Raw genomic sequence first — 15060 nt, forward strand, 5'->3', positions numbered from 1 at the left:
TTATATAGATTTTTACCAACCTCCTGCTTGATGATGCTTTGTTTGATAATCCCCAGTGCATGCTGGGATACTCAAATGAGATATCATCAGGGGGCAGAGGCAGTGGTCACTGCTGCAGCTACTGTCCCCACCTTGAAACAAAGCAGCATTTTCAGAGGCGGGGCTGGTCTCTGCTTTTCCTGCTCCCTGGATTAACTCCTTACAATGTGCACTGACAGTGCACTCTCTTGCGAGTTCTTTACTTATCAGAGCCCGCTAGGGAGCGTACTGTCACTGTGCATTAGTGACAAGATCCTACTGAGCATATGTCGGAATTGATAAATAATGTTCAGTAGAGTAGGTACTAACCCAGCCCCTGATACGGACATCACTGATGACACTTAACGTCAGAGTGTGGACAGAGATTTATGATTAAATCAATGTTATTTTCAGATCACCCCTTTTAATTAGAAGCTTTATTTCTAACTGAATTGAGCAATTCATTTTTCTTGTTAGAATTCTAACATTAAAGGGTTATTCCTGCCTGTAGCAGATATCATCTATCCATTGGATAGGTGATAAATCTTAGATCAGCCGGGAAGGGGGAAGGAGTCTGAACTTTGGAACTCCCACCCATTGCTAGAACCGGAGGTAATCGGGGCTATGGAAACAGTTGAGTGAGTAGTGCTATTCTGTTTCTGTAACTTCCATAGAAGTGAATAGAGATCCATGAACAGTTTAGCACAACCTGCTCGACTGGTTCCATAATCCTGATTATTTCTGGTGAACACACTGATGTCATAGACTTGTATGGGTAATTTTGATTAGTCACATCTCCATGATTGTTTGCATATCATGCAGTCAGACATATGTTCAACCCCATAAACTATTATGGGTTTGTTTTTTAGCCATGAAAAACACGTATAGAATACGTACGTAACTCAAAGACGTCTGAATGAGGCCTAATTCTAATACTAACTCCTTTCCAACATGTGACATAATAGTACATCACATGTTGGCTTTCGGTTTTGAAGTGGGCTCAGGAGCTGAGCTTGCACCATACCCTAGAGATGAGCGTTGTGTTACACAGCCGGCTTCTTCTTGTAACAGCAATGACTGGATTTTGCTCCAATCGCTGCTGTTTAAAGGGAATCTATCAGAATGATTTCACCGCCTAAACTAGTTCTATGCACACCTGACTCTTTCAAAGACAAGGCCAGCAGTACCTTTACATGGCCAGTCCATTGTTTAGCCACTGAGAAATTGGCATTTCAATTGCTATGTAAATTAGATAGTTGTAGATCTGAAGCCTTTGTCACTCCAGCTTTTTCCTGCACTGCATCGGCTCCTCCTGCTTGAATGACTGCCTCTATGCTTTGTGTTTTCAAGCAAATTAGTTGTCAGTCAAGCAGGAGAAGGTGGCACTGTGCTGGAAATGGAGCTGGAGTGACAGAGGCTTCAAATCTACAGCCTCATTTGCATATGAATTCAAACACTGATTTCTCATTAATGGAGGAACTGACTGGCCATGTAAAGGTATTGCTGGGATTGTCTTTGAAAGAGCTACCTGCATATATAAATAGTATGGGGTGTGAAAACCTGCTGACAGATAACCTTTAAATGCTGCTGTCAGTCATTGACTGTGGCAATTAATTAGCACTACTGCAAGCCCTTGTGACATGATCTTGGAGCGCTGATGGCTTGTTATTGTAGTTGGGGGTCGGCTGCAGACACCTGGATGGATGGATGCCATAATAGTCTTCTTCCTATGAAGCTGACCTGTGGCTGGGCATCACAGGAGAATGTCTTTAACTATATACTGTAGTATTGCAGAATACAGAATAAGCAATCAAACCATCGCTGGTTCAAGTCAATAAGAAGACAAGAAAATTACGTAAAAAAATAATTAAAATATATATAGAGAGAATTTCAAATAATCTTCCCCCTTTATTAAAAAAACATATTTGTTATGGCTATGTTTGTAAAAGTCTGATCTATCAAAATATAAACTTAATTACTGATATGGTAAACGCTGTAAAGAGAAATGAATCAAAATGCCAGAATTGCAATTTTTTTGGTTGCCAAACCTACCTAACAAAAATGCAATCAAAAGTGATCAAATCCTCATAATATCCCAAAATAGTATCAATAAAAACATCAGTGTGCAAGAAACAATCCATTTGAAACCCTGCGTTTAAAGGGGTTTTCTGGTCTTAAGCTACAAGTCTGCAGTCACCTTATGTGACTGCAGACTTGTGATTCCTCCCGGCATACACACTGACCACTGTTAGGATTCTTTGGTGTCAACGGCAAGAATAGCGGTCATATGCATACTCCTGGCCACATTCAGACTAGATGAGCGCAGCTTCACTCAATGAAAATGTATTCAGCAAGGCTGGAAACAGTCTAGTCAGAATGTGGCCGGGAGTGTGCATATTGCATACTTGCAGTCACATAACTGCCATTTCCGATGTCAGAGAATCCTTGCAGCATGCACTGGGTGTGATGTGAGGATTCACAAGTCTGCAGTCACATAGAGTGACTGCAGACTTGTAATTTATGATGGGGCAACCTCTTTAACCTTCATGACCAATTTGGAATTTCTGTTATAAATATCACAAATATGAGATTGCTGTGTATTTCTCTTAGGTAGGCCATGTTTACACGGTCAGTATTTGATCAGTATTTTACCTCAGTATGTGTAAGTCAAAACCAGGAGTGGGTGATAAATCCAGAAGTGGTGACTTGTTTCTATTATACTTTCCTCTCCTGATTTTGGCTTACAAATAGTGAGGTAAAATACTGACCAAATACTGAACGTGTGAACATGGTTGTAGACATATACTCAAGAGGGTCCGTCTGAGATTGCCCCTCCTATAGGGATTGCCGTACTCTCACAGGCGTACTTCCACTGTGACCGCTGCACACCCACAGCCTACGCCCCTTCTTGCACAAGACAGGGCCCTGTTCTATTCTACCATTTTCAGCAGTATAGGCTGAAGATTTTCAGTACAATATAACCAGGAAGGATATATTTATTTAATAAACTATTAACTGTGCCTTATGGACACAACTAAACCAGACACAATAAGAGCAGTTGCCCATAGCAACAATCAGATTACAACTAGACTTTCCAACTTGCTCTAAAAATACACACTGACTAGTTGCTATGGAAACAGCTTCATTTCCTGCCTGGGAGCAGCCTTTCCACAGCCGCTCTTCTGAGGAGCGGAACCAAGCTCGTAGGTCTTCTTCACACACGGAAGATTAGTGTGTTGCACCGCAGACAGGAAGAGCTTTTCCAGTCAGCATGGCGACCGCCGTTTGGCTGCCTCGGTTGTCGGTGCTTCGTGCCCTTGGTCCCCTTACTGGCCGTTCCGCGTCCTGCTTTCACAGCGCCTATAGTTTAGATAAGTTATATCCAGAGAGTAGTAGCCGGACGTCAGAGGTGAGCGGGCACTGCGGAGGGGCGGGCTGCATGGCGTGTGATTGACAGCTGCTCCCACCAATGGGAGGCGTGTGCGCACTTGTCAGTGACCTCCAGGAGCTGCCATCGTTGTGGTGACATTAGGGGACAGTATACAAGCTATATCTTGTGTATTAGACAGTAGCAGGCTCTAAAATGTGGGTACTGCTGACCTCAGGCTGTTGTGTGTATATAGGGGGTAATATCACTGCTTTACACTGCCGCACTTCTTTCCTTACAATTGCCACATTGTATTTCTGTAGACTAGCTGGTTAAAGATCAGTATTTATGGCCAGATTAATAAAGGTTCTTTTGTAAGATGGTCTACAGCTTGGGACCCTTCACATCTACTTTCCTAGAGCTACCTCTGATCCTTCCTGTTTATTATCTGTCATGGTGTCCTAGATGAATGCTCTTTCTGTGATTGTGGAAGCCGATCCAGGTCTATTGGTGCATGAATGTATCCTTGATATCATAGCGTATAGATGATAAACCGGAAGGAACAGTAAGTCGATCATCAACGATGGCTGCTTCCTTCCCTACACCAGCGCCATTTTTGTCTATGGGCTTTGTCTGGTGTTGCAGCTCAGCACATTTACTTGATGGTCAGGAGTGGTGCTATTTTTATAATCACAGCTCCTTTAGCGATTTTGGAAACACTTTTTCACATTTTGATTATCTAAATTGAATTTACTTGGATGAAAATACATATGAAATAGCGCATTATATATTTTTTTTTATAAAATCTCTCCATTCACATGTACTACAAGTAATTAGGTAATGAAAGCACAAGGTTATTATGGTATACATTGCTTAAAACTTTAATTTCATTCTTACATTCATTCATTTATTTATTGTCATTACTACAGGTAAAAAGACTAGATCTCATAGACATTCCCATAGGTAAGGTTTTTTCTTTTAGTGGTTTGTACTATGACTTGTAATTGGGTCATATGGCTATCCTGTGTAATGTGGCTATTAGAGGGGTTATAACAAACAACATAAATGACCTATGCATATTTGTATGATTGCTGGGCCCCCACCAATCATGAGAACAGGGTCTCCATTTATATGAAGTGGTATGGGATTGGTTGTGCACATGCATAAACATCGCTCCCTTTGAAAGCAAATGGAGCAATGGCCACACATAAGCACTACCGCCTCATATAAATGGGGGATATGGGACACTTTTTCTTCTGATCAGTGAGAATCCCACAACGGTAATACATTTATCACCTATCCTGCACATGAAAGTAAATGACACTTAAACATGCATTTTTTGTCCATTGATTTCACTTGTGTTATATATATATATACTATTGCTGCACTACCTTCTGTAGACACAGTTCTAGGAGAATGTTTCTAGGGCTCTGTTCACGTTTCCGCAGGGCTGTGGAGTCGGTAAGCCAAACCTCTGATTCCTCAATTTCCATGACTCCGACTCCACGCCTCCGACTCCCTCATACATGGCTCGTGTGTAAGTGATAAATTTACTGTAACACAGATTCATCTCAGCTAAAAGTCTAGATCCTTAGATCAGGAATAGGACAGACATTTATAGGACATTTCAGAACTTTCCCAAATTCTTATGAAAAAATATCCCCCACAAACTGCATTGAATTACTGTACCCAATTTATTATACATTTTAGGTCCATTTTATACCGACTCCACCAAAATGGGCTCTGACTCAAACTCCACAGCCCTGCATTTCCGTTGGAGACTCCATTGAAAGCATCATTCTATTGTAACACTGTCAGGTTAGATGAGAACAATATCCCTGCATGCAAGGCTGTTACTTCCATCAAATCAATAAATGCCATGATAGTACATAACAAACCTCATTATAAATCAATGCAGGTGCTACCAGGACTAGATTTTTAACATATTCTTCACCTTTTTCTTTTATACTATCAGGATTGCTGCAAATTCCACATTTGCTTGCAGGTTTTGTCACTCTCTGCATCATAAGCTCCACATGTACCTTAAATGTTTAACACAATGAGTACTAGACTTACAATAAGAAGAAATAAAATATAAATAAAAATAATAATATTTAGGAAATGGCCCAAGAGGATGTCTGTCATGTCAGATATTAGTGACAGATTGAGAGATTTACTTGTTTTCTCTAACAAAATGTGCAAATGTATGTTTTCAGATCGTCTGATCATTTCGTACAGCAAGAGCAGTGGTCCTGGGGGACAGAACGTCAACAAGGGTGAGAGCACATACACAAGGTGTCGAAAAATGATACAGGTTTACAGAAAATGAAGATTTCCTGTGCCGCATGGAAAACTCATAGAAGGATTCTTTTCCAAAGTGAATGACATGGCTGTATTTGTATTTCAACCTTCTGGACTTCTGATGCAGAGGCCTTGGGGTTATAGTGTACTCACGACCGGTACAATAAGTGCATTCTTCTGCAGTTACAGTGAATGGCCACTTTATTAAACACATCTGCCCTTTTCCAATTGGAATTTCCATGTATAGAAATTAGGCCAGTGACCCCAAACTAGAGTGCAGCAGAAAATCAAGAGGATGAGTTTGCGTGTATCGATGTTAAAATGGGAAAATCGAGCAGTGGTAGACTAGCCTGGGTCAGAATTGTAAAAAGAATCAAGAATATACCGAGAGTAGTGTGAGCAAGGGAAAACGCCCAAGTAAAGGGGATCGTATGGATGTAACAAACTTGACAAAAGGGGCTAAAGGATGGTGGGAATTGTTCTGGCAAACAGCTAGGCACGGTCTAGTTAATTGCGGCCAAATACAACGCTAGTGCTACAACAAACATGTCCGACACACAAATTGTTCCCTAGCACAAATGGGATATAACAACAATCAGCCAGTTGAAGGGCCATTACTGAATAATGGAAATAAAAAGGCAAGACTCCAGTGAGCACAAGAGCCACAAATGGGATTACTGAGCAGTGTAAAACAATTGTGTGGTCTGATCAATAGGTTTGTTGTTCCAATTAACCCTTACTGTCAGGTGTCAACTGTTCAGGCTAGTGGTGGAGTGATGGTAGTGGGAATGTTTTCTTGGCGCACCCTGGACCGTGTGATACCTTTGGATGGATGCTTGGACAGTGTGCTTTACCTAGACGTTGTGATTGACCCTGTTCACCCTATTCCTGAAGGACACTTTCAGCAGGCCAATGTGGCATGTTACAAGGGTTATATAATGATGGACTGGTTCCAGGAGTTTTCTTTGCTTCCTTGGTCTTCACAGTCCCAGATCTCAATCCTTATCATCTCTGAGACAAGGTAGAACATGGTATTTAGAGCAGGTCTGTATTTCCAACTAATTTGTGGCAACTGCGAGAAGCTATCCTGGACCAATATTCCTGCAGAACTATTTAAATACGTAGTGAAATCTATGCCTCAATGAATTACTACAGATCTACAGATTAACAGAGATCCAATGTACTAGAGGGCTATCTGTAATAAGCTGGCCATGGCGCCGCAAAAGGTGCAAACATTGAAGCTGCCCCAGCACCATCAGCATGTTGTGTCCCTTGTATTTTACATCTGACACTCAATCTTGAACATTTAACTCTTAAGTTGCCTTGGTCAATAGTGATTGTCAGCATCCACTATACCGTTGTGCCAATATGTTTCCATGGCTGCTAGATTATATGTAGATAAACGACCTATCAAAACTGCCACGTCTCCACTCATCGCTAAAATAAAGTGGCAGAATCTGAGCGCTGCGCTTACTGAGACTTTTACAAACTTTTTATTGAGCCCGTTGTCAGTCTCGGAGGAGAGCGGGCACCTCCGCCCTTTTATATTAGCAATGGGTGTCAAGTTTTGTGAAAGTGATGTTTTACTTGTGTCTTATCAGAGGGTCAGGCTGCTGATCACATAATTGGAGGATTGCAGTGGAATTGAGAACGGAATACTATAATTCTAGCAATTTTCTGTGTAACTTGGTATCATTTATCTTTACACAGTTAACACAAAGGCTGAAATCCGATTCCACTTGTCCTCAGCTGACTGGATCCCTGAAGATGTCAGGCAGAAAGTCTCTGTCCAGGTATCTGCTTCTTGGATGGTCGGACTGTTTAGATATTGGACAAATATAAAGAGAGTATTTTATGTTAACTGTTGCATGTACTTGTCCCCCCTCACCTCAAGCACATGTGAGTTATATTTCTGCTGTTGTTCTGGTATTTTTAGAAGAACTAGCTTGTGGGAATTCTCACCTTCAGTTTTTAATGGGAAGGGAGGAATACGCTATCGTCAGCGACCTCTGGTGGTGATCATCAACATAAGAACAAAGGAATGTGATGCTATAATCCAACATGTGCAGTCCAAGATTTCCCACCATCTGTTATCTACGGAGAGCCAGGACATCCCAATAGACGTTAAATAGCTGTCTAGTCCCATAAAAATTAGCAGGTTCAGCTGGTGTTCATCCAATGTGTGGTCACCTTAAGGTTTTAGATAGTTTTGTGAGCAATGCACATAAGGCAACTCTTGAAATTTTGTATATATCAGCATTTTGGGATAATGGTGCTTCATTACTTTTTCCATTCCTGTATTATGTAGAATAAGAACCGCATAAACCGCAATGGAGAGCTAATAGTTACATCAGAAGTGAGCCGGCACCAAATGCGAAACTTGGCTGACTGCCTAGATAAAATCCAATGTATGATTTCTGAAGCCAACCAGAAGCCAAAGCCTGTGTCGAAAGAAGACGTGGAACTACGGCAAAAGAGGTATTTTCATTCATTAGAGGACTAGAAATTGATTTTTGCATACATATGGGTATCAGTTTCTATTCAAGCCGATCTGTCTGCTTAAGGTGCTTTTACACTGCATGATTATTGTGAATGAGCATTCCTAGGAATACCAGTTTTTTTGATAGTTGATCATGCAGTGGAAACAGGCTGCCAATCACCTGACAAATGAGCTAGATGTTCATTTGTCTTTTGATTTGCCTAAAAGATCATCTGTCTCGGCAGCACATCATCCTTTTGTACACAGAACCTGTGCTTCTGAGAACAACAGCAGCCCATGCATACAGAGTGATCTATAACTGGTGATTATTCTGTCATGGTCTGCATGTACAAACCGGTTATTAAATGACTGCCAACTAGAAAAAATGTTGCCGATTTGCAGTCGTTTACACCGCCGGTCTACTGATGTATGCACCTTTTAGTATGCTGCTGTATGAAAGGGCAGCATATTACCACTACAGATCTGTGCTCCTAGTAGCCAAACAGGCATGAATAATAATGTTGTATAAAACACAGGCAGGCAAAATAATACTGGTATAAAACATAAAATAGGACCAACTAATATTGCACTTAAGCCGAATTCAGACGTCCGAGAAACATGGTCCGTGTATGGACCTCGCTGTGCTCACTGGTCATTGTTCTCCCAACCTGAACTTGACAACCTCATAGACATGTATGAAGCTGTCATGTTCAGACCTGCAGCCAATTTGTGGATGGTGGTCCGGACATGGACCATGTTTCTCAGATGTCTGTTGGGATGGGATTTCTGGTTTGGCCACTTCCAGCAGGTTTTTCTTGTCTGTTCGGTTGAGAACCAGTCAATATCAGCACTTAATGTAAGTGTTTCTTCTACAAAAGTCCATGTTCTCTTCCTTATTTTATGCCAAACCACATTTGATTCCAGGGTAAATTCATGCTATTTAGAGCTCCTTTGTGTAATTGTTACATCTTATTTTGTCTGCAGGTTGGAAAATGCAAACCGAGAACGCCTGCGACAGAAGAAGATCCATTCTTCAGTGAAACAGACTCGCAGTATAAGCTTGGACTGACTATAGGACAAGGCTCACGTATTTTTATTTCTCTGTAACATGGTTTCCCAGTTGTGGCAAAATGATGATAATAATAGAGCCTTGTCTTGTGCCCTGAATTCCTGCTGTCATCATTTGATTCACAAGGATTGCTGGATGATGCCGTGATGTAGCATGTGGTATCCACACCGAGAGTAAGACTTATGAGCAATAAAAGTTACTTAATAAACCTATGTATGAGAAGCTGGTGTCATCTTTGTCCAAAGGCTTGAAAACTGTGCTTTGTGTATGTTGTGAATGTCAGTAAAAAACAGATATATGCAAAATGAACAGGTATGTGAACCAAGTCTGCAAGTTTATTACATTTAATAAGGTTGAGATAAAGGTAGTCTGGTTATTTAGGAAGCTTTCCAATTTTGAAGAACAGTTACAAAAACTCAGTTGTAATTTGCATAGTTCTAGGTGTGAATGTGGAGGAAACATCTGGAGAACTATACTGTGGAAAAGACCTCCAATGCCAAAAATTGGCTAAAGAGATTGTCCACTACCATGATATTGATAACCTATCCCTTGAATAGATCATGACTAGAACACACTGGTAATGGTCTGACATCAGGCACACTCATTAATTAACTTGCCTTCTGCGTAATGACCGGATATGAACAGAATACAGAGTGGATTGTCACAGCTGACACTGTTTAGTGGCAGGTCCCAGGTAGTGATGATCATCAAATGAATAGGAGTGGCCACCAAATAGTATATGGAGCTGTTGGTGTTCCACTCTGCACCCTGTTTACATCCGGCCGGAGCTGTGCAATGAGGGTGCCAGGTGCCGTAACGCTCACCAATCTGATACTGACCTATCCTAAGGATAGGTCATCAATACCAAGTACAGAGCAGCTCCTGTAATGAAATAGAAGGCTAAACCATAGAGCACTATGGTTATCTAGGCCCATAAGTTAAAAACAAAGGAGTGGTGGGGAGTACAAGTCTTGCTTCAGCATAATTGTTGTGCTAAACCAACCTAAGGGAAGAGTCAGACGGCCGTATAACTAGGACGAGGATCGCAATGCTTGAATTGGCCGGCAGCTCTCCCAAACCGAGTGTAACAGCATGTATTTCTATGCAGCTGTCACGCTCAGGTCATGAGAGCCGCCGGCCAGTCCAAGCATTGCGTTGCGATCGCTGTCCGAGTTATACTTCCGTCTGACTCTTCCCTTATACTGCTAAAATCCACTTAATGTAAAAGCCATGTTAATGAATAGTAGACTCATTTAGAAAGACAACCATTCCTCTCGGTTTTTCTTCATATCTGCAACTGGAAAATGAAATCAATACATAAAACGTGATTTCTAAACGTAGACTAGTAAATAAAGGGCAAAGGACATGCGGCTCTAAGTATGCAAGAGATTTGTTATTTTATCACCGAAACAACTGACAATGAAAAATAAAAACTTTCTGAGTCTGCATAACTTAGACCCATTCAAACAAACAATTTGTAAGCCATGACTCCTCTGCACCATAAAAATTGCCAAGGTTGGATGATGACCTGATTGACGGTGCCAATATAGATTTTATCCATAGATCGCATGGATGGCTTTCCACCATGAATCGTTTGTAGTCTAGCTCTACACTGGGCACAGGGTGGCACGTTCTCCCCATTTACATCACTGCTGCAGCCAGCAGCTGGCTATCATGGTCACATGCTATCAAAGCTCACTGTTTGCTGCTCCTTATCACAGTATGATGTAGGCGATTAGGGTTGCGTTTCAACGGGCAAGGCACTGGAACCAGTTGGATTTTCTGTAAATTGCTCGTTGCTATCGCAGAACCGTGTGTGTTGCAAGTCAAGCCTGCGCTATGCTGTGATGTATCTGCAGCATATATCAATCTTTGGTCATTCAACCTGTCTCACGGCGAAAAGCGCCACATAGTCCCAGCACCTAAATTGGTCAATTTTCACTACAGATATTTTTTTGCACCGAGTGCATGAGGTTTGTTAAAATCTCATATACATTCTGGTACTGAGAAACAAGTGGATTTTCCATCTGTAAACTGCTGCATTTTTGCTATGTGAGATTGTATCCTTAGGGGAAATCCAAAGGGTTTCGCAGATTAGCTTCACTGGATTCTTAGGTCTTCTGCAGAATTAAACACTACAGATCCAACTTGATGTTCTGTTTCTTCAGTCCCATCCTGTTATACTTTGGACCATGTGGTGCTGTACAGTTGGTTCTATAGAACTGTGGAGGAGCCAGGATCATATCCAGACTGAGGACTATTAAACAAGGTTATTATATGAATAAGCGAATGAGGCCTTACAGGCGGAGAAGATGGGGCAATCCAAATAAAGCCATGATCACACATCCGTGTTTCGAGGTCCAAATACTGAATGCGATGTACAGATCAGCCGAGAGTCTCTTGAACCAAACTCGACAGCCACACGTATGCTTATGAGGCTGTCGCATTGGTCAGGAGTCCCGTAGCATGTCTGTGCATCGCAGTCTGAGTACGGAAACACGGATGTGTGAATACGGCCTAAGGGACTCTTCACAGGTCCCACCATATTCAGTTAATTGCAAGGAGTCCTGCTGTTAATAAAGGAGGGCCCTCCGATAATGGGTTTAAAAACGAAGACTTAATGCATCGGAAACAGCTAATCTAATGGTCTGGTAAAAATCCAGCTTCTAAAGATCTATGCCCTGATTCATCAAGCCTGGCATTTTGTGCACCAGTCTTGATGAACTGGGTGCAAGAGTAAGATGTGCGAATTCAATAGGAAAGCCCCCTCTTGGCTGAGCTCCACCTAATTTTGCCGTATTTCAAGAAAATGTTTCACCATAAAATTGGTGTAAACTGCTTGATTAATCGATCCCTTAACCCCTTTACGACCTATGACTTAAAGGTACGTCACAGGTCGCCTCCCCCTTTTTGGTTCAGGGTCCGGCGATGAGTCCGCACCTTTTCAGGCACATGATAGCTGATTTCATCCGTTGACATGTGCCAATAACAGCCTTGGGTGGAATAGCGATCCATCCGCGGCTGTCAACATGTTAAATGCCACTGTCAATCTCTGACAGCGTCATTTAACATGATTGAGCTGGAAGCGCATCACTAGCTCCGCCCATCGGCGCACCCTTCACATGATCGCAGGCCACCGATGGGTTGGCATGACAACCCGGGGTCTGCAGGAGACCCCTGTGGTTGTCATTGCCGAACTGCTGTGAGCGCCACCCTGTGGTCGATGCTCATAGCAGATGAGCACTTTTATTACACATAGCAGAGCTTAAGCCCATCAAGTCTCCCATGGAGACCACTGAAGCCAGTAAAAAGTGAAAAGAAAAAAAAAGTTTTTAAAATATATAAAGAGAATGTAATAGTTCAAATCATCTCCCTTTCAAAATAAAACAATTAAAAAAAAAATACACATATTTTGTATATATAAAAAGAATTAATCCGATCGGAACCTTATACAAGTTTGGTATCTGCGAACTCGTAATGATCTGGAGAATCATAATGGCAGGTCAGTTTTACCATATAGTGAACGTGGTAAAAATAAAAACTATTGGGGAATTGCACTTTTTTTTGCAGTTTCACCGCACTTAGATTTTTTTCCCGTTTTCCAGTACACGATATTGTAAAATCAATGGTGTCTTTCAAAAGTACAACTCATCCTACAAAAAACAAGTCCCCACATGGCCATATTGACAGAAAAATAAAAAAGTTATGGCTGTGGGAAGAACAAGAGCAAAAAACGAAAAATCAAAATGGAAAAACCCAAGGGGTGGTAAAGGGGTTAAGGGGTTAATGTCTTCCTTTATCCTCTTTCTTGTATCACACAAGTAAGTGCAAATGTCATTTATGGCCCAGTTCCCACATGGTGTAAATGCTGTTTTTTTCTCTGCAGAAAATCCACAGCATTTAACCCCTTTCTAACGTGATCAGTATTAGTACGCACCACGTCGGAAAGACCGGTTCAGCGGGGGCTCTGAGCCCGCACTGAACCGAGCACATGTCAGCTGATTCTTACAGCTGACATGTGCCCGCAACAGCCGCGGGTGGAATCGTGATCCACCCCCGGCTGTTAACTAGTTAAATGCCGCTGTCAATCTCTGACAGCGGCATTTAACAGCGCCGCGCCAGAAGCGCTTCACTTACCTCGCCCATCGGTGACCCCGTCATGTGATCGCGGGTTACCGATGGGTGGGCATGACAACCCTGGGTCTGCAGCAGACCCCTGTGTTTGTCATGTAAAGATTGCTATGAGCGTCACCCAGTGGTTGGCGCTCATAGCACATGAGCATTTCTACTGCATACAGGCAATCTGCTCATCGCTTGTGTGTAACAGAGCCGATCAGATAACTGCAGCTTCTAGTCTCCTATGGAGACTATTGAAGCGTGCAGTAAGTGTAAAAGAAATGTTTTTAAAAATATAAAAAAATATAAATGTTTAAATCACCCCCCTTTCGCCCAATTCAAAATAAAATAATAATAAAAAAAGCCACATACACATATTTGGTATCGCAGCGTTCAGAATCGCCCGATCTATCAATATAAAAAAAGAATTAATCCGATCGGTAAACAGCGCAACGAGAAAAAAATTCCAAACGCCAGAATTACGTTTTTTGGTCGCTGCAACATTGCAGTAAAATGCAATAACGGGTGATCAAAACATCGGATCTACCCCAAAATGGTATCAATAAAAATGTCAGCTCGACGTGCGAAACATAAGCCCTCACCTGGTCCCAAATCCTGAAAAATTGAGACGCTACGGGTCTCGGAAAATGGCGCTCTTTTTTTTTTTTTTTTTTTTTTTTTTTTTAGCAAATTTTAGATTTTTTTTTCACCACTTAAATAAAAAAGGACCTATACATGTTTGGTGTCTATGAATTCATAATGACCTGGAGAATAATAATGGCAGGCCAGTTTTAGCATCCAGTGAATGTGGTTAAAAAAAAAAACAACTGTGGTATTGCATTTTTTTGCAATTTCACCGCACTTGGAATTTTTTTTCCCATTTTCCTGTACACGATATGGTAAAACCAGTGATGGCGTTTAAAAGTACAACTCGTCCCGCAAAAAATAATCCCTCATATGGCCATATTGACCAAAAAATAAAAACGCTATGGGAACAAGGAGAGCAAAAAACAAAAACGCAAAAACGGAAAATGCTCCGGTCATTAAGGGGTTAAGCAAAGTGGATGTAATTTCATTCAATTTAAGAATGTTGTTGAACGGAGGAACCTAAGAATGTATATAAAAAATGCAACTGCATTAAGTGCAGAATCCCAGCATTTATACACTAAAAACAGATTAAACAGCGCTGCTACCAATCATCACCAAAAGGAAGAAAAATGGGAAAAGCAGAGCAGAATATTTCTGTGTGTTTGGTGCCAATACCTGCAAAAAAACACAGTGGGAAAACTATTCACTCTGCAGTTATATATAAATCACAAGATCGAGATCGTTTGAAACAAAAGAAGTTCCAGACTGTTGGAAATCTATAATAAGTCGCAGTTACACTGTGACAATGGAGGGAAACGCTGCCTGTAGAAGCACAATGTCAGCAATGACTCCCTCTAGTGGTGCTTCCTGTAATAGGTCACTAGGCGTATACGGTAAATGTCCAGGTTTAGAAAGTAAATGATGTAATTATAAATGTGATCAGACAAAAAGAAAAAAAATGCTAAACGCAGTAAATCTTTAAATTATATAAATAAAAAAAAAGAAATAAAAAAACTACTCTTCCACCCCAGATGGGACTCGAACCCACAATCCCTGGCTTAGGAGGCCAGTGCCTTATCCATTAGGCCACTGGGGCTGCACGGAAGGATTCTGTTCAAAACA

The 15060-nt window shown here is 41.4% G+C and overlaps 1 protein-coding gene and 1 non-coding gene across 2 annotated transcripts; one reads left to right on the top strand and one right to left on the bottom strand.

The window, feature by feature from the left end:
- The first annotated feature begins 3211 nt into the window (after nucleotides 1-3211).
- On the top strand, nucleotides 3212-9436 carry MRPL58 (mitochondrial ribosomal protein L58). Its single transcript, XM_073681199.1, has 6 exons — nucleotides 3212-3427; nucleotides 4315-4348; nucleotides 5602-5661; nucleotides 7397-7479; nucleotides 7995-8164; nucleotides 9150-9436. Exons 1-6 carry the CDS (start codon nucleotides 3290-3292, stop codon nucleotides 9232-9234), a joined length of 570 nt encoding a protein of 189 aa, XP_073537300.1. The 5' UTR covers nucleotides 3212-3289; the 3' UTR covers nucleotides 9235-9436.
- Nucleotides 9437-14961: 5525 nt separating this feature from the next.
- On the bottom strand, nucleotides 14962-15034 carry TRNAR-CCU (transfer RNA arginine (anticodon CCU)). Its single transcript has one exon. It is a non-coding gene; the product is annotated as a tRNA-Arg (tRNA).
- Between the last annotated feature and the right edge of the window lie 26 nt (nucleotides 15035-15060).

The sequence above is a fragment of the Phyllobates terribilis genome, unplaced genomic scaffold (genome assembly GCF_046119375.1).
Source record: "Phyllobates terribilis strain yellow unplaced genomic scaffold, ASM4611937v1 Scaffold_5__5_contigs__length_657084704, whole genome shotgun sequence".
Taxonomy (NCBI): domain Eukaryota; kingdom Metazoa; phylum Chordata; class Amphibia; order Anura; family Dendrobatidae; genus Phyllobates; species Phyllobates terribilis.